Source organism: Micrasema longulum, unplaced genomic scaffold (genome assembly GCF_059751315.1).
Source record: "Micrasema longulum isolate JH-2025_06_02 unplaced genomic scaffold, ASM5975131v1 h1tg000965l, whole genome shotgun sequence".
Lineage (NCBI taxonomy): Eukaryota > Metazoa > Arthropoda > Insecta > Trichoptera > Brachycentridae > Micrasema > Micrasema longulum.
This window is the reverse complement of record NW_028278156.1, coordinates 12,966-40,597: the sequence shown is the minus strand read 5'-3', so window position 1 is coordinate 40,597 and position 27,632 is coordinate 12,966. Positions and strand designations below refer to the sequence as shown.

Genomic DNA, 27,632 nt, shown 5'->3' with positions numbered 1-27,632 from the left:
AATAAATTAGTTTGAGACTGTATACCACTGAAATTTTTGGAGATTAATTGTGTTCTTGGTGAATCTCCGCCCTGTCCCGCCCTGCCCCGCACAGTACCTACCTTCAAAGTGAGCAAATTAATTTGTGTACCCAATATGAGGAGGCAACACGCATGCCTTTGAAACGTGGAATGTTTTTGCAAAAATTGGCTGATTCTCTCATTAACCATGGCTGTGGGATTGTTTCAATACTGTAACTTTGAGGAGATGTATCGAAGACAGTATTAAAGATATCTTAAAAATTGAAAGTGTTGCAGTCAAGAGGATGCGCCATCTGACTTTTCTTCATGCTAACGTATTCTCGTATTTTCTCCCTGGATTATGGCACTACACCTTTTATGTTTTTTCACACTTTAGATATCGACCATTGGCGTGTCACTATCGCTAGTATTTTTTTTCTTCGCAGTCTCAATCCTGGGGATTGATTTGCAGCAAAGTGTGAATCTCGTCCTCCATTGGTCTCTATTTACTGCAGCCCTCTTCAGCTCGACATATGAAGAGCAGTTTAAATCTTCGCACACTTGCTCCAAAATTCCCGTCGGGGGCGCCCTCTATAATTTGTCCCCTCAGCCATTCCGTTTATGATATCGTGCAGGAGACCACCATGGCGCATAATGTGGCCGATCCATCGGGCTCGCCTCTCTGAGATGGTTTTGATTAGGTGCCTATCTTCTTCGATTCTGTTAAGAATCTCGTCATCAGTGATGTGGTCTCTCCAGCAAATTCCTAATATTTTTCTGTAGCACCACAACTCGAAGGCCTCTAGTGTTTTTTTATCTCTTTCGGTAGGGCACCATGTCTCACAACCGTGCATCATTTTTATAGACTTGATAAAGGACAAAAATACCTAAGTGACAAAACCATAAATTCTTTCATTTTTCAAAAATAATCTCTCTATGCAAACCGGCAATTTAAAAAAAGTACAGCTAGCAATATTATGTACATAAAAGCGTTATTTTAAAATAAACGCATGGCATAAATATTTATATTCGCATGTATGCCACATAGGACACTGAAAAGGTAGCTAGAAGATAAGGTGATCCCGCTTACGCTCCAAGTCCCTGCTCTAGGACGCTAAATACATCGAACAGGAACTTTACGCGTTTTTAATCTCCACGCTAACCTCCAAGCTAGGATGCGGCCGTAATTTAACTAAATCCCATTACTAAGATATTTATTATTCCAGGGATACTTTGTTAATTTATTCAATTCAATATCATCCTTGCATTCATTCCGCATGTCTACTCCAAATTTAATCTTATTTCTTGATGCGTAGGCCTTATCTACTATCTTAACATGGCATTCAAAGATAATTATTTATATAAATTTAATTATAAGACTAGATTATTTTCTATTTAAGTTTCATTAGATGATAAGAAAGTTAAGATTTTAACATAAAGGTATTAGATACGGGAAGGAAGGAAGGAGTTTTGTACCTACACCCAACCGATTAAAAGAAAGATGACGCCAATCATGGAGAATTCTTGTTGTGTCTACATTTCTCACATCTCTTCACTCCGTGGGTAAGTTTGTCTTTGAGGGTCACGGGCGGGTGCCTTGCCATCTCCGTGGCCCAGTCAACAATCAAGAAGGAAGAGAAGCCCCCACGCTGGCTATCCAGTATTGACCCCGCAGCTCCCAACGCTGCCGCCCACACCGCATACTTCGCGCCCTCACGTCGCCGCCCAAGTAGGCCAAGAGCCGCCTACAAGGTACACCACACCGTGCACTCATTGCAGCAAGACGCCACCGACCCAGTTCTCCTGTCACCGCTGCCAGAAGCTGCCATTCTTGGCTACGCCCTGCCGCCGCGCGCCGCCCATATCGCGTCCTTAGCGCTGCGTCACTCTTCAAGCACCCAAGATGCCGCCGCCGCACCGGGGTTAATTGTAAAGTTAATTATAAGTTTAGCGCTTAAGTAGTTGTTTAATGCTAGCTCTTAGGTAAACTGCTCTCCCACCGCATATCCTCTTACTAGACATACTACGTTACTGAGCAACGACAGATGCAACACCAGAGCAGCTCAGAATTCTCTATTAGGAAGAGCGATTAGCCGTTTTTCCAAATTTGAGAAGATGTGCGATCTTGATTTATTTAACGACTCAGCTCTTCGCTACAAGCGGAAGCTGTGTCTATTTTACAATAATAATTTTTAGCCTCTTTTAACAATATTTAGCCTCGATTAATAACATTAGCTTCTGTTAATAATATTAAGCCTCTTTTTGAAATAAATAAAAATAAAACAAACACCACATTTCACATAAATGGAGTCATGTGTTAAACATATTCTTGTCCCATTTTGCTGTCCTGTCAGAAATTGTATTACATGTTGTGTTGTGTACGTACTTGGTGCTGTGTTAGGTTTATGTTTTTTGTAATAACACTGTAATCATACCAATAAAGCACTGTGTGCACAACAATAACCTTAAATAAAATAAGCACAGTCAAACAATTTTGTTCATACCAAAATGCGTTCCACGTTTTCCATTTATACGTTTTGCTCGTGAATATAATTTGAACTTTCCCCTTATTGATCCATTTGATTGGAAAAAAATAACATTAAAATGCGCGTCTTAAAACATACTTTTGTGTCTTATACTTAGTTTCAATGATAAAGTCTTATTTTATTTTATTTTCTCTCTAATTCTTGATATTTTGTATATATTTATATTTTCGACACTTGTGCAATAATATTTACACACATGTCTACCCTTATTCCAATATAACACCCACTCACCCACCTTCTCACATACTTACATTCACACAAACTCACTAGTATGTATTTTACGTGTATTTAATGTATTTCTGTGGATATCTGTCATTGATTTTATTCTCTGTATATTTTATTTGTTATATTTTTTTACATGTATTACTGTTGATATCCCCGATAAAAAAAAGCAAAAAAAAAGCACAGAATGACCAAGTGCTGGTGAACACGCCATTTCAGTTTGCAATTAGTGCAAATAATTAACTGCACGTGGTCTATAATACCCTATTGAACTAATAACTGTAATCCCTTAAAATAATAGGTACTTAAATTTCATTTACTTTGTCAGAATAATATTGAGTGACACTGTAACTTAAAAAAAGGTTGAGTAATGAAGGGTTAAAGTTTTGTTAAAAAGTATCTGTGTTGAAATAAAAAACTTTTTCGGTGAAATTGAGTATATTTTTAGAAGGAATAAAGTATATCACCATAAATTGACTCTCGAATTGGTTTTTGGAAATCAATAAACGCGCGTTTATTGTCCCCAAATCTCAAGGATGAAGTTGAATCCATGTCCTTTCTGGGATTTGAAGTGAAGAGTGACCTGCTTGAAATTGATTCCACCGCTGTATAGACTAACGAACCCTCCATCACCATTGGTGTACTGGTCCAAGGCCCTGATGTAGGAGATGGTAGCGTTGTTGGTCTGGCCTTTAACTGGGAAGCTCACGTCGGTAGTGACCACCTGAAGAACAGAAGACGACTTCCTCACAATTTCATAGTGAAGCTGCCTGTCTCCAATTTTCTTGTTCCCCATTTCGAAGTTGTTGCTCTGGGCCAGAGCGCAGCCCAGAAAGGCGAGTGCCACGAGGAAAATCAATTTAGAAGCCATTTTGTTTCGGACTGAACTACTGCGTACGGCGAAAAAATCTAACTTAAAAAAAATATTTTAATCGGCCTTTTTATATAAATTGCTGTTAAATAGATAAAAATTATCTGAAACACATGATTTTTATCATAAAATTCACAAGAATTCAATTGAAAATAACACGATTTTTATGTGCGTACATAAATTACGGTATCGATTAATTGATTTCGTAAAGGAATTAATTTTCATAAAGATCTTAATTTATTTCAACAGAGGGGTAAAACATTTTTGAGAAAGAAATATAGAAGTCTAGGCATTAACAGTGCTTATGACCCTTCCATCTTATGTCGCTCTGTTTAATAAATTCATCTACTTATTATTTATTTAATTCGAAACATAAAAAGAGTTTTATAAATCTTTACACCTGCGGGCTCCCGCCGCGCCGTCGTGGAAGGCCACCGATGACGATCTTTCGGGTTAATTCGGCGTAACCACAGATTAATAGTACAAGTGGCGTAACTATGCGACGCGGGATTGACGTGGGAGTCTCGATAGGGTCTCCTGAAGGCATCTGGTGATGTCCACATGCACCACGTAGGAATAGATGTGGAAAACAAGATGGAAAAATATTAAAAATAAACAAAAAAACTTTGTTCCAAACCACTATTTTTTCTACCGACCGAAGTTAGGTATACTAGTTAAGTATAACTAGTTAGGTATACCGTGATAAAGAAGCTTTATAGCTTTAAAACTGGTCGGTAGAAAAATAATAAAAGTGGTGAAAAACAAAGCTATTTTTTTCCATTTAATTATAATAAAGAACCATAAAGTTGGGGCTTCAAATACGAATTTTATTTTATTTAAATTTAAATTTTATTTAAATAGCACACACATAAAAACAAGAAATTACTTAACATATTTTTTAAAATTACATAAAACTGCAAGATACCGTTTTGTAAGATCTCTTTATAAAAATCATATTTGTAATCATTTTGATTCTTAAGTAATTCCCCTGTTGACCAAATATAAAAACACAAGTGGGTAATATCATTGTAATCAACACACTGTATGTATTAAAATGCAGGAAATTTCAATAGATGTCGCGTTTTTCAAAAAACCACGGCGTAAACAGTGATAAATACCGTATTAGTCCGAATATATCTTACAAGATATTTTTTACACAAAATATTAAAAAAAAAATACAATCGCGTTATTCGGGGATAAGATTAGAGAATGTTTCCTTTCATTCCTGCTTCAAATATATAGGTAGCGTTATAATTGAGGCCGTATTATTTTTGGGCTAATACGGTAGGTAATATCATATACATACACTCGAACCGCGTTTTACACGGTTGCGAATTGATACGGTGCTAAAATAAAATAAAATATATGTTTGAACATTGATTTAACAGTGCGCAAAAGTAATATAATAATGATATTTGTTATTGGAATGCCCTACATCGCTCTTCACTTAATTAGCATATAATCATATAAATGATAGTGATAACGAATAGTCTTTGTTGCGACTTTTTGAAGAATTTTAATAAAATTTTTAATTGAAGAAAATACTTAAGGTATAATTTACAGCAAACAATTTCATTTCTTCGAAATCATGAATTAATTTTAATAGAATTCAATTCAATTCATTTATTAAAAATAACATATACATTACAGAGATAAAAATACGAAAAATACATAAAGATACTCTTGTCAAAATAGTAAAATAACCCTGCTCTTGAAAACCCCTTCGGAAACACGGAACAGATCAACATCCATGTGCGATGTTCTTCAGCAAAGCGGTAGCTCTTCCAACAGGCATAACCATCGGTATATCGGAATATGAAACAATCTATGCTGACGCTGTAATTATCAGGAACATACAAACCAATGCTCATCATAATCCCAAAATTATCGACCATACCGCGCAACAATTGATAAACATGTGTAGTCAAATACAACATTCTTTCTAGTCTCCAAACTGTTGTAACCACGCATACCCTGGAGAAACTCAGTCGGATAGAGCCAAGGATAATACTCACACCCTCAAATGTAGAGATTCGAATTTAAAATTGACTTATTGCTCTCTTATATTTTTAATAGGCTGTTAAGAAAAAAAGTGCCAGCCTCAAAACGATTAGAAATTTTAATTAATCATAATTAAAAGAAAAATTGCTCGTATCGAGGGGTTCTAGATCCGTCCCGTACTGACATCAAAACTTGATGGGGGGGGGGGGGGGGTATCGGTACTATACCTTTGTAGTCGGTCGGGAGTCTTTTATCTTCAACTATAACGTCATACTGAAGGTATGTCATTTTAAAGCATAGATATGTGTACCGTGACGTACGCTTCCCCTTGTTTCATATCGATGTACCTACCCAAAACTTAAAGGTGGGGGGTCGGTAGTATATATTTATAATCGCTAGAGGGAATTTATCTTCAACTATACCATCAAGGTGAAGGTATGACGTCTTTATCTTCCCATCATAATCGAGGCGGGACACGCGAGAAAGTAAAGAAACGCTGACGCGAATAGACGTATCGAGCATTGTCCTTTAGGAACGTGTCCCCCCTGTAAAAATAGATGCCACTGTACTTTTATTAATTTTTGTCAGCCTCGTGTTGTAATAGTCAGCGCGTTAGCCTACCATGCAAGAGGTCTCGGATTCAATTCCCGACATGGTTGACATCTGGTGCCAACAAAATAAATTACAACTCAATATAAGCAAATGTCAAGCTAAGAGATTCTATAAAATAAAATATCCGATTCTATTTAATTACATGTTAAATCAAATTAAAATTACTGATGTTTCTACCGTGAGCGATCTGGGTGTTTTGTTCGATTCAAAATTATTATTTAAAGAGCACATTATTAAAATATCTAACAAAGCTGTAAAATTATTAGGATTTGTACTTAGAACCGGAAAAGATTTTAATAATATAAACACATTAAAATATTTAAATTTATTTCAACAGAGAGGGAAAAAGTTTTCTAGAAGAAATTTGGAAGTCTAGGCATTTACAGGGCTTATGACCTGTCATTGGCTGGTTTAAGTGGCCTCTTTACACACTGTGTAACATTCACCATTCTGCCCATGTTTGAACATCCACATTTCCTCAACTCTTCCATCTGTTGACTTTTGTGAAGTGAAAGAGCTGAAACCTTTATCACGTGGGTGAGATTCATCCGGCTGAACCAAATCACCTACTAGGCAACGCCTGGAAACAATTTTCCAATTTTTATACTTCTTCTTTTACCAGGTAGTAATTCAACAATGTTTGATTATGTCCAAATGCTTGCAGACTGGCTGGATTTCCTCCCTAGGGAGTTGTTCATATTTAAATTTATTTCAACAGAGAGGGAAAAAGTTTTCTAGAAGAAATTTGGAAGTCTAGGCATTTACAGGGCTTATGACCTGTCATTGGCTGGTTTAAGTGGCCACTTTACTGGTTCAGCCGGATGAATCTCACCCACGTGATAAAGGTTTCAGCTCTTTCACTTCACAAAAGTCAACAGATGGAAGAGTTGAGGAAATGTGGATGTTCAAACATGGGCAGAATGGTGAATGTTACACAGTGTGTAAAGAGGCCACTTAAACCAGCCAATGACAGGTCATAAGCCCTGTAAATGCCTAGACTTCCAAATTTCTTCTAGAAAACTTTTTCCTCTCTGTTGAAATAAATTTAAATATGAACAACTCCCTAGGGAGGAAATCCAGCCAGTCTGCAAGCATTTGGACATAATCAAACATTAAAATATCTTTACACATCTCTTGTTAGAAGCCAACTAGATTACAATTCTCCAATATGGTCACCTTATCAAATCACTTTCTCAGATTCTATTGAGAGAATTCAGAATAAATTTCTTAGATATATTAATTTTAAGATGGGGTTTTCTACTAATCAATTAAATTATAACAAAATTTTAGACTCTCTTAAATTAACTAAATTGCAAGAACGAAGAACATCGACCGATCTTATGACTTTATATAAAATAATAAAACCAATGTTTGATACCCCTGATCTACTGAAATTGATTTCATTCTATGTACCACCTAGATTAAGCAGAACATCTACAATATTTTATTGTCAAAATTCTCGAACGGTAGCTCAATATAGCTCACCTATTGTTAGATTACAGAATACCGGGAATGAATATGCATCACATTTTGATATATTTAGTTTATCTCTGCCTAACTTAAAAAATAAAGTGACCAACATATTTTTATCAAAAAGAGCAAATCATCTTCAGAAGATTGGGTTGGAATAGTTATAATTTGATTGATTAATGTATTTTGTTATTGTATAATTTCTTTAAAATATGTATGTATTTCAAGTAATTAATAATGTGTATAGTACGAGTATATTAATATTTCACACTCGATTTTTTTTATTTTTAATCTTTTTATTTCTAAGCACCCTTTATACCACATATATGTTAATGGCAGAAATGCCGTATATAAATAAATATGAAATATTTGTTTTTTTTTACACTAGAATATTTCATAGTCCCTGGACTGGTACTTGAAGCATAAGACTGATCATCTTACCTTCATGTAACCAAAAATGACCAAGATACGCTGCAATTGGTGTGTCAATACAGTGCCGGAAAAGGAATGATGATAATAAAAAACATTCATAAATCATAAAAACTTTCGATGTTTTTAATTTTATGATTGAGTTTTGGTATGATCAAATTTATTTCCGCAAACCCGATCAAAACGTCCCATGGGCCGGATCTGGTCCGCGAGCCGGGGGTTGCCTAGATGTGCTATACATACATCTGTTTCAATATTTACCAGTTCGATTGAGATATTTTCAATAACCTTTATTACATTTTTACGAACGACAGGTTGTAACAACGTGTTTCTAAGTTGTTTAATTTATTTAGATTACCGGTGTCACGTGGTAGAAAGTTACGAAACTAGTATGTGATATACAGTCTCAATCGAACTATCAAATTTATTTATACTAAACAAGACTGTTTATTTTATTTATGATCGATAATATGTACATATAAAGTTTTATGCTTTTTTTCCTCGTTTATCTATTGTATATTATTTGTTTATTTCTACACAATACGTATTTTTTGTAAAGTAAAAGATACTACTTGCCGTGTAAATTGATAAATAAATATATTTTCCAAATCTATGATAAAATTTACGAGTAAATAAAAAAAAAAACAACAAATGTAATTGGGAAATATCACATACTACGAATACCGATAAAAATATATGAAATGGATTTTGAATAATTCATTATATTTTCGAAATCAATATGGATATTGTGGAGAAATGTTTTCATACATAAATGTAGAAAAGAAATTTAATAAAAATGCGTTGCTTTAAAAACGCGACATGTTTGGCCTTGGTAGTTGTGACATCAAGATTTGTGAAAATGTTCTAAACAAATTTGAATGGCAGGAACAAATAAACCTGAATCATGACGTATTAGAGGCGTGGGCAATGGAATGACCGTTTTCGCGGGAATTTAAAATACAAATTAAAAAATATTTTTTATGCTACTAATAAATAATTAGCAAAAAAAATATTTTTACTGGACAGTATTTAATAGACCTTTATTACTTAAAAAATGTTTAAAAAAAACCTAATATTTCCCAATTCTATCTATTTTGTGTAATTATTATATAATTGAAGATATGTATGCATATGAAATTGATCGACAGATACTTTCAATTACATGTTTTTAGTTTTGTAGTGCATCTTTGTTAAATTACTTTATAAAATAAAATACAATAATTAAGTAAAGATTATTTATTCACTGCAATATTTCGTTGTTTCTAGACTTGCACCTGAAGTGTCAGACTGATTGCCTTAACTTGTAATAGATGATCAAAATACACAGAATTATTGGTGTACCAATGTAGTGCCCTATGCACCGGTGGGTGCGAAAAGAAAAATTATATTGATATTTTTTTAATACGAAAATGTAATATTATTTTTATGACGTCAAAATAACAAATCAATTAGAGCATTAAAATTTTTCACAGAGGTAAATTGAGTGTTGAAACAGAACAGAAAAATAAGCGTGTATTATATATTTAATACCATACCCTGATTGTTAAAACTACCTGTTTTGAAAGAAAATTGTTGCATATTTTTGCTATGCTTACCAAGCGCTATATAAAGACACTGTTTTTTTTATTTAGCCTGGGCCGCGATTACAAACGTTATCTTTATTTGTACATATCGAGACGGCATAAAGTAAAATAGATATTTATGTTTTAAAATTCATCATCTTTGTTAATGATATAATGGATGTATTTGATGATGTGGAAATATTGCTGTTTGCCGATGACATGAAGATTTTTAAGTTATTAATTCCGAAAATGATTGTGTGACTCTGCAACGTAATTTAGATAAAATGTTCCAGTGGTGCTCCACCAATAAACTAAAAATAAAAAATAAAAAATGCCACATAATAAGATTTTTTAGAATTAAAAACCCAATTTTATTTGATTATTTGATGGGTAATATGCAATAAGGCTCAACTTCTGAGGTGCGCGACCTGGGTATCGTTTTTGATAAAAAATTATCCTATATTAGGCACATAAATAATATTACTAGTAAATCTCTAAAAATGTTAGGCTTCATGTTACGTGTGACTAAGGAATTTAAAAACATAGGCACTTTGAAGTTGATGTATACTTCATTAGTGAGAAGCCAGTTAGAGTATAAGTCTACAATATGGACTCCTTACTACAACTGTCACCAAATACTCTTGAAAGAGTCCAAAAAAAATTCTTACGGTATATAAATTTTAAACTTAGAATCAGTCATGAATTTTTAAATTACGATTTTTTACTAAAAACATTAAATTTGTTAAAACTTAACGATAGAAGAAAAATTATAGACCTTTTGAATTTATTAAAAATTGTAAATTCAATATGGGATTGCCCTGAACTATTATCTCTCATCAACTTCAGGGTGCCTGGAAGAATGACTAGACAGGTGCCACCGTTTTGTAGCAACAATTCACGGACAGTGTATACTTGTTATGCGGTATTAAATAGACATCATGAACTCGGCAATAGTTATTCCCACGTATCTGATATATTTAGTGTAGGGTATTGTTCCTATAGAACAAACCTTTAAAAATTTTTCAAAATGGTGAATGGTAATTGTATTTATTTATTCATGCATTTCATAATATATATAAATACAGTTTTTTGTTCACTTTGCCTAGCTGTGTGAAACAGTACTTATGATTTTCTTGTTGTTTTACTGAAGAATGTTTAATTATTTAAACTTTCAACTGAATATGCTGTATAATTTTTAGGTTAATCTTTAAAATATAAATCTTGTATAATTTTTGGTTTATTTTTTTTAAATATAAATTTTGGGTATAAGGTAATTCATGTTTAAAAAAATAAAAAATATTAAGCCAATTATGTTAATGTTATAAATGTTTGTAAAAGGTAGATTTGCAGTTTATGTTTGTAAAATAAATTAAAAATAAAATGAAAATTTGAAAATTATAAGTATCTTTGTCAGTAACCTGTAATTGAATATGCTTAGATTTTTTTTGAATATTCTATTTTTTGTACTGAAAACTTAAATTTACTTTGTAGATAAAATTGAAGATATTTTTCAACTTCCCATTAGAATACGGACCCTGGGCCTTAATTACAACGGGAAATTATCATTTATCGTTTCTTTTAAATTAAGTTTTCTGTACGAAAGGGAGAATATACATACAATTTTTTCTTCTAAACGTGTTCAATTATAAACATTTAAGTTTGTAAGTGAAAATTCTCGATGGAAGTTCATTGTAATTTATTATATAAATAAAGGACTAGTGATACTTTAATCCACAAATTTGGAATATCCAGTGACGGGTTTCATCGCTTTCGCGACATCTTCGCGGGAGTCTTTAAAACACGCCTTTAAAACGAACACAAAGCCTTTAAAACACGCATAAAAGAGCACATACATTCATGGTCTAATAATAAAGATAATTCAATTCCCTTTACACACAAAAATTCAAGTTACACACCTGATGGTGTTGTAACTTGAATTTTTTTTCATTATTTGAAGGTAAGATGATTCATGTGCCAGACTAGGCACTATGAATTAGTCGACTGAAATAACACCTGAAATAAATATTTCATTTCAACCATGGGAATCGAACCCAAACCATGTTTACCAAAACCAATGAGGGTATAAATATAATAAGTATAATCAAAGTGTGGAAAACCTAATCAAGTATGATGAAAATAACTCAATTGTTACAATTATTTTGTTTTTTGCCACAGAGATGAATAATATTTTAGAGAAAGAAATATAGAAATCTAGGCATCTATAGAGCTTGTGAGCTGACATTGGCTGGTTTAAATGGTCACTTTACACACTGTGTATCATTCACCATTTTCTCAATATTTGTACATTGATATTAATCCAACTCTTCTATCTATTGGTGTTTGTGAAGTTTTATTTCTTTCTCTAAAATTGTCTTCATCTGTGTTGTAATATGTTAATATTAACAGCTTCCTAGGGGATTAAATCCAGTTCCTGTCTACGGGAGTTCGGACAGAGTCAAAATATTGTTGTCAAGTAAATTATGGTTTTCAATTTAAAGATTTCAGATTTATCTTAATTTGTTGCAACAAAGAGCGGAGACATTTCAAAGAAGGAAATATGGAAGTCTAGACATTAACAGAGCTTATGACCTGTCATTGGCTGGTTTAAACGGCCAATTTTACACACAACAAACATCCCTATCTGTCTACAGGAAATTTAGGTCTAAATAGCTCTATCTTGGAGGAAATCCAATCCGTCTACAAATATTTTAACGTACTCTCAATATTGTTCTAGATTTGTTATCAAATACAAGAAGGAACCAAATAATTTGTAATGGGGAGGGAAATCAATGTGATAAACTGATATTCAATTACAGTCACTACATTTTTTTTTTAACCTGTAAGAGATACCTATTTATTCAGCATTTTGCCTACTCACTCCATTTGCCGGCTCATGTTTATATATTTTCATTATATAATTAGCGCGTTTGCGTACCATGAAAGAGGTCTCGGGGTAGATTCTCGATTCCGACATGGTTAATATGAAATACTTATTTAATAAGTTTTTTTTAAACTAGAATATTTTATTGATCCTGGATTGCCACCTGTGATCAAGAATCAAGATACGCAGCTGTACCTATGCGGAAAGGGAATGACGATCGTAATGTACTGTTTTTAAACATTAATTTACCTTGTTCGTAGATACATCAAAAAAAATATTTTTATTGATGTGCTTTCATTCATGTCTGTGATACTATTTTGTTAATTTTAGAAAATCAAATTTTAAAGTACATTATGTAAAATTCAGCGCAGTGGTAAGATATTTTAATTCTGATGAAAAAATATGATATATTTTTTTTACAATCGAACAGTTTGAGAATGGGAAGATGGGAATACCATCCTTATTCTACCACTATGCCTAGGCATAACTTATATCAGATTTATAAGTAAAGTTCATAATTTGCTATCACTGTTATTGGCTGTTTTCAAAACTGACCTGACGAATTAAAACACTGTATGAATGATTCATTTTTCAAAATTTGTAGCCTAAAATGTACCACTTGTCTTAAAAATGTTTGAACACCATTAAAGCATTTTTAAAAGGTCTTATAAGAAAAAATAAAATAAAAAACTTGGTTAAGTGTAAAATTTTTCATGTATATTTTTAGTCGAAATAAAATGGATCATTATAAATTGAGTATCGAATTGATTATTGCAAATTGATAAACGTTCCTTTATTGTCCCCAAATCTCAAGGATGAAGTTGAATCCATGTCCTCTTTGGGATTTGAAGTGAAGAGTGACCTGCTTGAACTTGACTCCACCACTGTATAGAGAAACGGACCCTCCATCACCATTGGTGTACTGGTCCAAGGCCCTGATGTAGGAGATGGTAGCGTTGTTGGTCTGGCCTCGAACTGGGAAGTCCACATCGGTAGTGACTATCTGAAGAACAGAAGACGACTTCCTCACAATTTCGTAGTGCAGCTGCCTGTCTCCAATGTTCTTGTTCCCCATTTCGAAGTTGTTGCTCTGGGCCAAAGCGCAGCCCAGAAAGGCGAAAGCCACCAGGAAAATCAATTTAGAAGCCATTTTGTTTCGGACTGAACTACTGCGTACAACGAAAAAAACTTAACTTATTAATTGATATTTTAATCGGCCTTTTTATATGAATGACTGTAAAATAGATAAAAACTTATCTTAAACATTTTTTTTAATCATAAAATCACACATTCAATTGAAAATAACAAGATTTTTATGCACTTACACATTTATATCAAGTATTCGATTGATTGATTTCTTAAATAAATTAATTGTCATTAAATGAACGTAAGTTTTTATTCTGAGAATTATCTATTACATATTAAACAGATGAGCAATCGAACAACGAAGTAAACACATTTACAGAGCTTATAACCTATTATTGTCTGGTTTAAGTAGCCACTTTACACACGGAGTAACACTTCCCATTCTGTCTATGTTCAAACATCTACATTTCCTAAACTCTACCATTTATCGACTTTTATGAAGTAAAAGAGCTGAAATCTTTATCATGCGGGTATGATTCATCTGGCTGAACAAATCCACCTACTAGACAACGCCTGAAAACAATTTTCAAATAATAATTACACTTTTCTCATACCAGATTTCAATATTTTGAGTATGTCCAAATGTTTTTAGACAGGCTGGATTGCCTTTCAGACGTTACCTAGTAAGTGAATTGGTTCAGCCCGATGAATCTCACCCACATGACACAGTGTACATCTTAACGAAATAATCTTAGTTACTTTTTTATTGATTATTATATATGTACTAAAAGCACCTCCCCACCACCTCATATTTCTTAGGCAAGTATCAAAAGAGACACATTTAAAATATGCACATGAAATAATTTCTCCTAAGTTGGTAATACGCAATAAAAAAATTATTTATTGTTAACATTTATTAATAACAAAATAGAAAAAAAAAGTAACATTGACTTTTATCATGATATAATGATGAGTATGATTATAAATAATATAATAATAATAAATGAATTTAAATACAAGCTATTTTATTCACAATATTTCTTTCACTATCATCCCTAACAGTGCAAAATAAGTTTTATTTATGATACGTTTCTTTAAGTACATAAAAATAATTTGTGAATTTACTATTTTTATTCTCTTATGCGTCGGCTTCGTGGCGAAATGGTCAGCGCGTTTGACTACCAAGCAAGATTTCTCGGGTTCGATTCCTGACATGGTTGATATGAAATATTTATTTAAAAGGATGTTCTTCCACTAAAATATTTCATAGTCCCTGGACTGGTACCTGAAGCGTAAGACTGATCATCATACCTTCATGTAACAAAAATGATCAAGATACGCTGCGATTGGCATACCAATGCAGTGCCCTAAGCTCCATTAGGTACGGAAAGGGAATGATGATTATGATTCTCTTATGCACACCGGATGGTGCTTAGGGCCTTGCATATGTAAACAAACTGTAGAGTATATATTTACGTTTTACGTAAAAGACGATAATAATATTTTGCCATGAAACAACAGCCTTTAAATAAATATTTTACCTGTGTCGATGTTCTATTAGGAATCGAACCAGAGACCACGTACATTAGACAAACACGGTATCTACCAAAATAAAGTTGTTTGTAGTCGATTACAAGCGTATTCTTTTGTAATCATAAACAACATACATTCTTAATCTAAAAATAAAAACCTTTTTTCTGAGAATGCTGTAATTACGATGGAAATTTTATATGATATGTGTCGGAATTTTTTATATTAATCTTATTTATTATTATTATAATAGAAAAAGACTGACTGTGTCTGTGACGTACGAGTCCGTTTCACACGTATAGTGCCAATACACTCGGTCCGGTAAAATTAGGGTGGGTGGACACATATTGAATATTTTTCTTTTTGGTTGCATTTATTTAGTTTCTACTTGCGGGTAAAAATTTTGTAAAAAGAAATTGAGTGGAGATAAGTCGGCCTCATGGTGTACTGTTTCGTGTTTTCACCTGCCTATTGATAAATTAAAAAAAATAAAAATAATTAATCCACCCTATGTTATTTCGTTCTCAAATTCAATGTTAAACATGCCAGTAATAGTAGAACACATACGTCGTTTTGTAAAGGAAATACACATGCGTTCCTAATTGTTTTGTAAAGCGTTGTCTCTTTTTTTCATCACCGGACTAGTGGAATACACATGCGTCCGATTTGGCACGCAGTCATGTCAAATATTTGAGGTTACGTGATTAATATAATTAATATTACTTTGTTTTAGTTTGTATAAAAATAAGACGTGAAAATAAAGTGAACTGTGGTCATATTTTTCAATACTAACCAATCAACGTATCTTATAACGTGAAAATGTTGTAAAATGTGGTCATATTTAAACAGATTAAGGTATGTTTGCAATATAAATGGGTTAATTATCAGTTTTTTTATAACGTGAAAATATAGTGAACTGTGGCCATATTTTAACAAATTAAGGTATGTTTAAAACAAAAAAATGTGAGTATTTGGTTTGTGGTGAAATTAAAAAAATTAAATAATAACGGACAGGCAGAAAAAGTAGCTTTCTGAGAAAATAGGAAAAAATGAGTATTTGGTTTATTCATTTATGAACGGTAGATTTCACTCAAAATCGGTAGATCTTGGGAGGATCGGTTTAATACCCTACCAATTCGGTTTTTTGAGAAAAACCAGATTTAATTTTTGTGTTCTCACCAGGAATCGAACTCGGAACCTCCCATGCGTGAGTCAAAAGTCGTAACCACTACATCACGGAGGCCGCCGGGATATTTAATATATTACAACTGTGTGGTTTTGGTAGCGATATTTTGGAGGATTATTCTTTTTTTATTTAAAAAAAAACATATTTCTGTTCTTATTATTTACCCAAACTATTTATTTATTAGAAAATGAGAACCAAGTTGTGATAGAGCGGGTTGCGAAGCTCGGACATCTGATCCATGGGTCCACGACACTAGCTACGGGACCACAACCCCGTTTTTATTATATTTAGATTGCTCCTAACAGCAAAAAATAGATTGTGGGGCTCGAAAGGAAATAAATTTTACAGTGCCCGAGATTCTTATTTCAATTTCAATTTATTTATTTTATACGTTTATGTAGGTAAATTACAAAAATGTGTTAAGGCATATATAACACGAAAGAATTTATATTACATTTCAATAAACAAAGATGGTGAAATAAAAATTCCTAAGAATGCTATCCTCTTTGAACTATTTTTTACTAATATGAAAGAAAAACATTGCTCTTCCTACTGTGTTTACCATCGGCAGGTTGGTTCTGCAAGCAGGAAGATAAAACAGCTTAAGCTGCCTATGTCTAAAGTAGTCATTAGGAACATGAGGAAAAATGCTCTCCATTACATCTTTATTGATCGTAATACCACAGATTAATCTGAAAAAATACATAAGCAAGTACGCATGTCGTCTTTTCTCCAAACTATTGAAGCCAAGTATTCCCTGTATGAAATCAGACGGGTACAACCATGGATAGTATCCGCACTCTCTTAAGTAAAGATATCTCAGAAATTTACAGCATAACAGAGTACTTCAATTCGTGGGGCGCCCAGATCAGAGATCCACACTCAACGCGTTATAAAGAAGCCTGAAAACACGAGTATTCAAGAACACCTTAGCTGTTCGGAGAACAAATCCCAACATTTTGCGCGCACTGTCACAGACAGTGTCTATGTGAGTATGAAATTTCAGTTTAGCATCAAACATAACTTCCAGGTCTTTGACAGTGGCAGTTCGCTTAAGAGAACACACTTTCATACAGTACCGCATAAAAATAGTTTTTAATGCCCTTGTATGTGACAAAACATTACGATCAACTGAGGCCGAATTTCCTAGCATGTAAAAGTCGGCGACAGCCGATTGTTGCCTGCTAGTTTTATTAAATATTGTAATGAAAGTAATGACAGCTTGTACACCGCATCTGATAACATAACTCTCCTTGGCGGTGTGCGGTATCTAAAAACAAAGAAAATTGCTTGTTTCCGAACAAAACAAGCTGTCAGAAAGAGCTCTCTATAAATTGGTATCCTTGGCCTCTATATCTAACATGAGAAAATCCAGAAATACGTAATGTACTTCATTAGAATGTGGAACAAAAGGAAGTAAACTCATCACTGCCTTGTATTGAATTGATTAGACATGATCGATTCGCCGAAACGAATTCAAAACATTTGAAAATTTTGAGCGATTTCATCAATTTTTTTGATAGATATTTAAATGAATGATAAGGCCAGGAAAATTTAATAATAAGCGATTATTTTATTTTAAAAAAGGCATCAATTTTTAACTAAAAATACATATTATCAGAGATAAAACAATGTATGTATATCCAGATAGTGTTGATGTTTATAAGAAGTTATTTGTTCTTCACTTGAATATTTTATCAGGGGATTTTACGGAGTACAAACGCAATTTATTTGTTAAGTTCCACGAATGGCAAATTTTCCAGCAAACATTGAAGATCAGCAATGATTTGAATAACAAGTAATTATTCATTATGCTGTAGTCCAGATATTATCTAAATTATTTATCAATGATACGAGTACATGATATTATATTCATGTTTGAGTAATATAAATGTAAATCTAAAAATGTTGCAACAGAGAGGGAAAACGTTTTTGAGAAGGGATATGGAGGCTGGTTTAAATGGCCCTTTTTACACCCTGTGTAACATTCACCATTCTGCCCATGTTTAAACATCCATATTTACTCAACTCTTCCCATGTTTAAACATCCATATTTACTAACGAGTAAAATACAGGTTTAGATTAAAACTATCACTTACTTCTTACATTAATTAAATGGTAGATAAACAATGAAATGCGTTTCAAAAAACTTACAACATTTATTAAATTTGCCGTTGAATCCAATTATTCATATTACATTTATATTTTTATGCAATTCATGTATTTGATTTCAGGGTTACATACTAATTTGATTTTAAGATATATAATAGTATATTTTTGTCGGCCTCGTGGTGTTATGATCAGCGCGTTTGTCTACCATGCAAGAGGTATCGGGTTCGATTACCGACATGGTTGACATAAAATATTTATTTAAATAGTGTTTTACACTAGGATATATTTACAGGACATTTATTTTGAAACAAAAATCATGCCTTTTAGTCTGCTTTCCTATTTTGAGATAACTAGCACTATCAACTCTCGACTCAATGCACAGTAACATAAAGCCCGCTTTCAATAGAGACATCCATCAGTACAGTACTCGATCAAAAAATAATATTTATATTAGATCTGTGAAGTCTACGAAGTTTGGTACTAGATCTTTACAATACATAGGTTTCAAGAAATTTAATAAATTGCTACAAAAATTTAAAGTACCAATTTCAAAACACAGAAACAGGACGTGCGAATTGAAGAATATTTTTTTCCCAGAAGTACTTTGAATAAATAATGTTAGTAAATCCAGAGAATGCTCATCTTGAACATATAACTTTTATTATTTTACCGTTTTTGCTTGTATATGTAATTTTTAATACTAGTGAAATAATTTTAACGTTTTTAGCTTGTATTATGTACATGTAATTTTAATACGCTTTTGATATTTTTAAAATTTGTATTGGGTACATATATATTGTTAATTTTAAAAATCATTTTTTATTCTTGTAATTTTTTAACATTATTTGTACTCTCGTACTCGTTCAGTTTGAACATATACAAACATGTTATTTTTAATCTTTTAACATTTTTTGATTTTTCTTTCCCATATATCGTATACATCATTTTGAATTTATATCCATACCTTGTATTACGTTTATTTTGTAATTTTCAAAACTTTTTCATACCCTTTTAATTTGTAGTGTATTATAATTTTTATTCTGCTTTTGTAAATTCTGTTATGGTTTAAAATATAAAAACGTCTGTAAATAAATATTGTTATCTGCATGCCCCTAAATGAGTTTTTTACAAATAGTCCTTGGGATTATTATATAAAATTATGTATAATATATTTTCTGTTTAATAAAAAAAATATTTAAAAAATTGTCCCTGGACTGGTACTTGAAGCGTAGGACTGATCATCTTACCTTCATGAAACAAAAATGATCAAAATACGATGCGATTGGTGTACCAATGCAGTGCCCTATGCACCATTAAGTGTGAAAAGGGAATGACGCTGATGATATTATTCATAAATATTTTGTACTTTATTATCATACGTTTACACTGGACAACGTATAATTTATTTTTCTAAGATTCTGCATTAATTACATCTATTTGAATCCACCCATACTTTTATTTCACCAACACGAGCATGTTCATTATTGCACATACATTTTAAATAAGAATAATAACGAAACTCATTTATAATATTCAGTTGACATTAGTCATGACGTGAATCACTTCTACGAGAAATAAGAATTACTGTTATCTTTTCTTGGGAGTTCCAGTTGATAAAATATTTGATTAAAACACCTGTAAGTTGTAATATAAAATAGTCGTTCGATCAAAATATATTTACAGTGGTTCAGAGCAAAGTGAATTATACTCAAATACTCAAAATGGTTTCTAAAGTTAATATGTTGTTTATGGCGCTTGCTTTTGTGGGGTATGTTCTAGCTCAAAGCCACAATTTCGAAATGGGGAATAAAAATCTTTATGACAGACAACTTCACTATGAGATCGTTCAGAAATCTTCCTCGATCCTGCAGATTGTTACCACCGATGTCGCCTTCCCGGTAGTGGGACAGACCAACAACGCTACCATCTCCTATATCAGAGCCGTGGACCAGTACATCAATGGAAATGGAGGGTACGTGAGCCTATACGCCGGCGGAGTCAACTTCAAGGATGTGACTCTTCATTTTAAATCTCAAAGAGGACACGGATTCAACTTCATCCTTGAAATCTGGGGTAAATAAACGATGGAAACATCCAATCCGCAACCGTGGGAAATATTTAAAATACGCTTAATTTGTTACTAAGTATAAATGTTTAAATCTATTAAGACTAAGACGATGCGAAACAGAGCGAACTAGGTTCTACCACCCGTTTAAAAGAAAATACGTACTATTGGTAACATGTGACAGTTTAACCAAATTACTGATTTTCCTAAAGGCATTTAAAGAAAACGGTGCTCTTGTAGCATTTAATTACTGAGTCGTTAAATTTGAGTATAATTTGAATTCTGTGTTTATTTGTATAAAGTTGAGTAAATAATAATAAAATGGAAAATATAATCTGATGTGGTGTTTTTTATTATTGATATCCTTTTATGTTTTAGTTGCTGAATTTATGACAATATAAATACCTCTAATAATATAAATTATAGCTTATGTATGATTAGTACAGTAAAATAACAATAGTACTACATCACCAACGACTAAATTGGCTGTCCTGATTAACTTTCCCTAATAAATACATATAAAAAAGCTGGAAAATATCTGAATGTAGTGAAGTCATGGATCGATACTAATTACTTAACTCTTAATAAATCTAAAACTAACATCATTCCATTTCAAATCAGTTCTAGAAACTATTCACAAAATGCTTATCTTTACATCAAACTACATAATAATAATTGTCTTCAAAGTGCTCATTGTAATTGCCCAATATTGGATAGGACACAATGTCAAATACTTAGGAGTTATTATTGATATAAAATTTAAAGTGTAAACAGCAGAATAAAAATATTACAAATAAACTAAAAAGACTAACGGATATATTCAAAACAATAGAAAATATACTGAATGTACGGGAACTTTCAAAGATTTATTTTGCATTGTGCCAATCAATTTTGAAGTACGGTATAATCAGTTGGAGTGGTGCAAGTAACACAGTTTTAAATAGTGTATCTGTTGCACAAAAATCTATTATTAAAATAATGCTCAGAGTTCCGATACAGACATCTACTGAATAAATACTCCACAAATCATAACTAATGACACCAAAACAGTTATACGCTAAAACAATACTCACTTGCAGATTCAAAAACTACTCTTACTCAAATGAAAGACATAACCCTTAAAATACATCACATACAAATAATACTAGATCCTCCACACAAATACAACTTAAGCAAATACAAACTAACACCATTTTCGGAAAAAGGGATTTTTAGTATTTTTCAATTAAAATCTCTAACCTACTTCCACTATCTATTAAAACAATCAGTAACGAAAAAATGTTTAAAAAGGCTATAAAAAATGGGTAGTGGAGCTAGGTAGAAGTAAAATGGATTATCTCATTTGCCCAAACCAATATTGAATTTACTGCTCCACAAGTGTATAGCTATGTTAGGTTTTTGTAATTTTCATTATGCGTTTTGTAATATAAATAATATATATATAGATGTACATAAATACGTGTTTAATCCCAGTGTGGTCACATTATTTTTATTATTAATTATAGTTTGTAAGAGAAAAATATGAACAAATAAATAAATTTAAATGTACCATTATACCACGTAAGGCATACGCCATTGCTTCAAATTAAGAAATATGAAACAAAAATTCACCAATCAACCGAGCAATTATTTATTATCCTGAAAATGAGCAACGATTAGATCACGATGTATTTCAAGACTCGTTATGGCAGTACAAAATAAGTAAAATGGATTATTTTTGTTCTAAAATAATCATCATATGTATTTACATATACATACATGCATGTCACCATATATGTGTGTGTGTATATGAATAATAACATATTTACAATTTTTTTTTATTTTTATTTTTTACATATTTTTACATTTGGGCTATAGGCCGGAGCGTTCTTTACAATTTTACATCAATTGATAAGGTGGTTAATAGGTTTCCTCATTAAAGTTTAAATAAAAATCAGATAAATTTTGATAATCATTGTTCAATAAGTCCACTTATATTCTCTTCACATTGTCACATACATTCATACATACCAATACTCACTCACACATACACACATTTCCATTATTTTCATTTATTGAAATCTACAGTCATGTACACAATGATTAGGTTATAATATAATAGATACCTTATACTTGACTTAAAATGATTTCAAACTTATAATTAACAATATACGTAATGTGTCATAAATAAAGTTATATTATACAATAATAGAATTTGGAAAAGAAAAAAAAAATGTTTGTACATATTTACCTTTGTATATTTAAAATTGAAATAAAAATTGAAAAACAATATTACTTTAATAATAATACACCCATGGTAACAATGCCTGCATGCTGTCGCTGATTTCCTTTTTGAATTTTACATATACACACACCCTCACACAATACATATATACCTCATTAACTAGTACAATAATAACACTGATTCACTAAAACAAGAACTTAGCATAATTATTATTATGTTATAAAAAAAGTGGTCCTCATAATGAAATTAAGACACGTTTAATTTATTTATTTCTACCGGCATATTAAAACCACTGTATACATTCTATTTTGTGTTTTGTTTTTATGAGAAAAAATATAATAAAATATTTTTTTATAGTATTTGGCCTTTTGTCCGTGTCCGGGCGGATGAAGAACACAGTTTTGTGTGTTGTAAAACAGAACTAGAATTCTAGTCGAGTGTTTTCGACTCGATGGCTATTCTGAGGAAGAAATTCTGAGCAACGAACTCGAGGGTGAAAAGTTCGCTTCGTGGATGTAGTGGTTGGCGCGTTCGCTTTTCATGAAAGATTGATTTTTAATTCTAATTTTACACCGCAATGTATGATGGTCCTAAGAATGGAACTTTAAAAAAGGAAAGTATAGTGATCAGTCTTACGCTTCAGGTGCTTATCCAGGAACAGTGATATATTGCAGTGTAAAACCATTATATTTATAATTTTTATTATATCTTTTTTAAAAATTATTTACTTACTTTGTCCAGTTTGTGGAAACCTATTATTTGTTCCGTGTGCATGCAAAATTTCTTAATATCAACAATAAAACGTGCTTTCTTTGTGAGTTAAATAAAATAAATCGTCTCAAATAAAAGTATAAAACAAATTGAATAATGTACCTACATAATATTTTGACTTTTAGTAGTCTTTTACGATACCGTTGAATCTAGTAACTTAAAAGGAAAATTCTAGAAAATCTAGATAGCTTGTTCAAATGAACTTTATGACGCTTCGCAAAAAAGCCGTTAGATGGCGTTGGTAATCAGCAGAAGTGTGTCTAAAATTACATTTTTGTGTGAATTATGAAGGTAGTCGATTTTGTTCTTGACCTTTTTCGCGTTTTCTACCTCAATAAAATTTACTTATTGAATTTTTTACTGTCATCGAATGATTTGTGGTAAGCACGATACATTATGCGGATAGGTGTTGTCTGGGAATTTTGATAACTAAGCTTTGAATATTATTTTTCAGTCACTCTCTCGCAAATGCCCCCGATTCTGTACGAAAAAGACAACGGCACATCGAACTGTTTCGCTGTTCCGTTTTTCGCACCCCAAAACTTAACCAATTTGTTTTTTTTTTTAATTAAAAGCATCAGAATTAAATTTTCTGTGTCGGTACGTTTTAAAAAAAAAATATTTATCATATTTGTATACCTTACGTGCGTATGTATTATTTACAAAACTCTCCTCAGATTGGTCATTACGTATGGTTCCGAATGCTGGGTTATGACCAAAAGAGATGAAAATATGGTATTAGTATTAGAAAGAAAATATTAAGGAAGATATTTGGTGCTGTCAACCAAAACGAAGTTTGGAGGAAACGGTTTAATCATGAATTAGAGGCAGTGTATGGCAAACCCAACATTGCACAATTTATCAAAATAAGAAGATTACAATGGTTGGGCCATGTGCTCAGAATGAATGATACCCGTCCCCAAAAAAGATTCTTTATACCACTCCGGAAGGCAGACGAAGCAGAGGCAGACTAAAATTAAGATGGCTGGATAATGTGGAAAGTGACATTAGAGCGATTGGCCTGACGAACTGGAGAAGGGCGCGGAGTGCAGGGACGAATGGAGACACATTCTGGAGGAGGCCAGGGCCCACAACGGGCTGTAGCGCCACTGATGACGTGCTACATAGCATTAAAAATATGTTAAAGTTTTAGTCACAATAGATCTTCACAGGTTGCAGTGACGTCAAGAGCTTGCAAAGCCTGACCCACACCACTAAGAATAAAACGTTTTAGTACATTTCAAATAAATTTTAGTAGCACACTGACTTCTCATTACAATAGAAACGTAAGTTAGTATTATTGTCAAAATCCAACACAGGTCTATTAATACTGATCATAACAGTGAATTGAACCAAGTGAGTGATAAATTACACACACATGACTCAAACCATCACACTGTTTCCCCGTAAGGGTGGGAAGAGAAGAACGTCATATTACTCTGTCATTGCACACAGATTCTTCATTCATGCATCTTTTCATGTACGCGCACTGATTAATCCGACTTTTGACAAGTCTATCTTCAAGTATTGTTGAATTTGGTCGTTCCACATTTTTCTCGGCCGTCCTCGTTTTCTGCATCCATCGACATTCGCGCCGTTGATCTTTTTGGCCGTTCTATCGCCGTCCATTCAATCTACATGTCTAAACCATCGCAGAACTCCTTTTTTTTAATTTTGTCGATAATGCTTATCTCAATCTTACATATTGCACGGATCTCCACATTTGTGCAACTATCGTACATATTTTTATCATAGATTCGCCTGAGAGATCGCATTTCAATAGCTTTAAGCCTTCCATATATTATTTTACAATTCTATACATCGCTTCCATACATAGGGGGCAATTAAACCTTAAACCGCAAACGCGCTGACCATTTTGCCACGAAACCGACGCATAAGAGAATAAAAATAGTAATTTCACATATTATTTTAATGTACTTAAAGAAACGTATCATAAGTAAAACTTATTTGGCACTCAAAAATATTTTGAGTTTGAACAAATTTTGGTAGACAAGGTCTGGATTCAACTCTCTAGCGAGCTGTTAATATTAACATATTACAACAGAGATGAACATTTTAGAAAAGGTAATAAAAAAGTCTAGGCATCTACAGGGCTTTTGATTTGTTATCGACTGATTTGAGTGGCCACTTTACACACTGTATAACAATCACCATTCTGCCCGTAATTTGGACAAACTAAAAATATTGTTGATAAATCCACCTGGTCTACGAAGAAGCATAGAAATTTAAAAAATAAGATGTTCAGGCGTTGCAATAATTCAATTCGATGAATCTCACGCGCATAAATAAAGGTTTCAGCTCTTTAACTTCACAATGATTCATCAACAGATGAAAGAATTGAAGGAATATAGATATAGACTCAAATATGGTGAATGTTACACAGTGTGTAAAGTGGCCACTCAAACCAGCCCATGACGGGTCGTAAGCCCTGTAGATGCCTAGACTTCTATATAATCTACTCTAAAATGTTCATTTCTGTTGTAATATGTTAATAATAAAAGCTCCCCAGAGATTTGAATCCCGACCTTGTCTACAAAAAATTTAGACAAACTTAAAATATTGTTGTAAACAATTATACGTTTATCAAAATAGTGTATTAAAACAAAAGAACGAATCCGATCGGTAAGTAAACCTCTATTTAAAACAGTTAAGGGCATTTTTTGTTCAATAATTGTACTAATGCTAGACAACAACAAAATAAAAAGTAAATTATTCTGATATATTGTACCTGCAATCTTTCACAAAACCGCCATGAATAACTACCTACTCATCCGAACAATTTTGCAGAAAGTTTTGCTATTTTTCTCTTCACTAGATAAATAATAGTGAACGAAAACGGTCGGTTTTACAGTCCCTCGGATGATCTTGAAGCCGTTGCTAATAATGGCCACATTAGCTCGCCCGAGAGAGCGCTAAAGCAGTGCGCAACCATTAGTGTCCTGACTGAGAATATGCAGTACCTTCCCATTTACGGAGAAGCCTGAAAAATGATAAACAACCCTTTATACTGTAAGTAATGGAGCTTGCATGAAATATTTCGAAATGTTAATATTGTGACCTAGTGTGCAGGTTTAAATGCAACCATGTTACTAGTACATTTTCCAAATAATTCAGGATTTTTTTCCGCCTCGTGGTGTAGAGATAAGTGTGTTTTCAGGACTTTAATTTGATTTCTGAGAAAAATAAAATAAAATACTAAATTGTAAAAGTACACGACATTATAACACAGTGCAGCATCTGACGTATGATTACTAAAAATAAACTTGCAAATAAAATAAATAAATACGAAAATAATTAAAAAATGACAGCAGATATTTATTTCTTTATTTATTTTATAAATTATGGTTCAAAAACAATGAACAATACATATGACATTGGTTTAATAAACACAAATTATTATAAAAAACATTTAAGTTTGTAAGTGAACATTCTTGATGGAAGTTTATTGTAATTTATTATTTAAATAAAATACGAGTGATACTACTGGATATTCCAAATTTGTGTATCACTCGTCTTTTATTTATATAACCAAACAAATTTTTATTTTAGATATTGTTCATCAAATAAATGTGAACACAGCATGCACAAGTAAAAAAAAAAACTTTCTACTAGATTTGTTTAATAGTGGCTACCTTAATTGAATTCTATTATTGTTATTAAAGTTTATTACACAATAAAGTATTACTAACCGGTTATTACAAATTGTTTAACCTAACTAACAACAATGAATATTTGATTTTGCAAATTGCGTTACAGTTTTCCTATAACTATTTCATGTATCGTTAAAGATATCAATGTCAGCATTACTTTTTACATTATTATACAATATTCACATACGTCATAATGCATTATAGTGCGCCATATTATTATTGAAGGTTGGAAAAAAATTGTTGTGTACGATTTCAATCGCCGACAGGGGACATTCAGGGGCACATTCTCTGAACAAAATGTAGAATCAACATTACAATTAATTATTTTATAAAGATACATCAAGTCTAAAATCCGTCTCTTAAATTGCAACTTATCTGGACCAAAATTTTCTAG

At 32.3% G+C, this 27,632-nt stretch overlaps 3 protein-coding genes across 3 annotated transcripts; 1 reads left to right on the top strand and 2 right to left on the bottom strand.

Moving 5' to 3' along the window:
* Nucleotides 1-3,186: 3,186 nt before the first annotated feature.
* LOC148277858 (putative salivary secreted peptide) lies at nucleotides 3,187-3,669 on the bottom strand. The gene has a single exon (XM_088232281.1). The coding sequence runs from the start codon at nucleotides 3,636-3,638 to the stop codon at nucleotides 3,282-3,284; it is 357 nt and encodes a 118-aa protein (XP_088088407.1). The 5' UTR covers nucleotides 3,639-3,669; the 3' UTR covers nucleotides 3,187-3,281.
* Nucleotides 3,670-13,288: 9,619 nt separating this feature from the next.
* On the bottom strand, nucleotides 13,289-23,658 carry LOC148277856 (putative salivary secreted peptide). Its single transcript, XM_088232269.1, has 2 exons — nucleotides 23,529-23,658; nucleotides 13,289-13,762 (listed from the first exon to the last, which is right to left on the bottom strand). Exon 2 carries the CDS (start codon nucleotides 13,741-13,743, stop codon nucleotides 13,387-13,389), a length of 357 nt encoding a protein of 118 aa, XP_088088395.1. The 5' UTR covers nucleotides 13,744-13,762; nucleotides 23,529-23,658; the 3' UTR covers nucleotides 13,289-13,386.
* On the top strand, nucleotides 20,048-20,911 carry LOC148277857 (putative salivary secreted peptide). The gene has a single exon (XM_088232267.1). It carries the CDS (start codon nucleotides 20,229-20,231, stop codon nucleotides 20,586-20,588), a length of 360 nt encoding a protein of 119 aa, XP_088088393.1. The 5' UTR covers nucleotides 20,048-20,228; the 3' UTR covers nucleotides 20,589-20,911.
* Nucleotides 23,659-27,632: the final 3,974 nt, after the last annotated feature.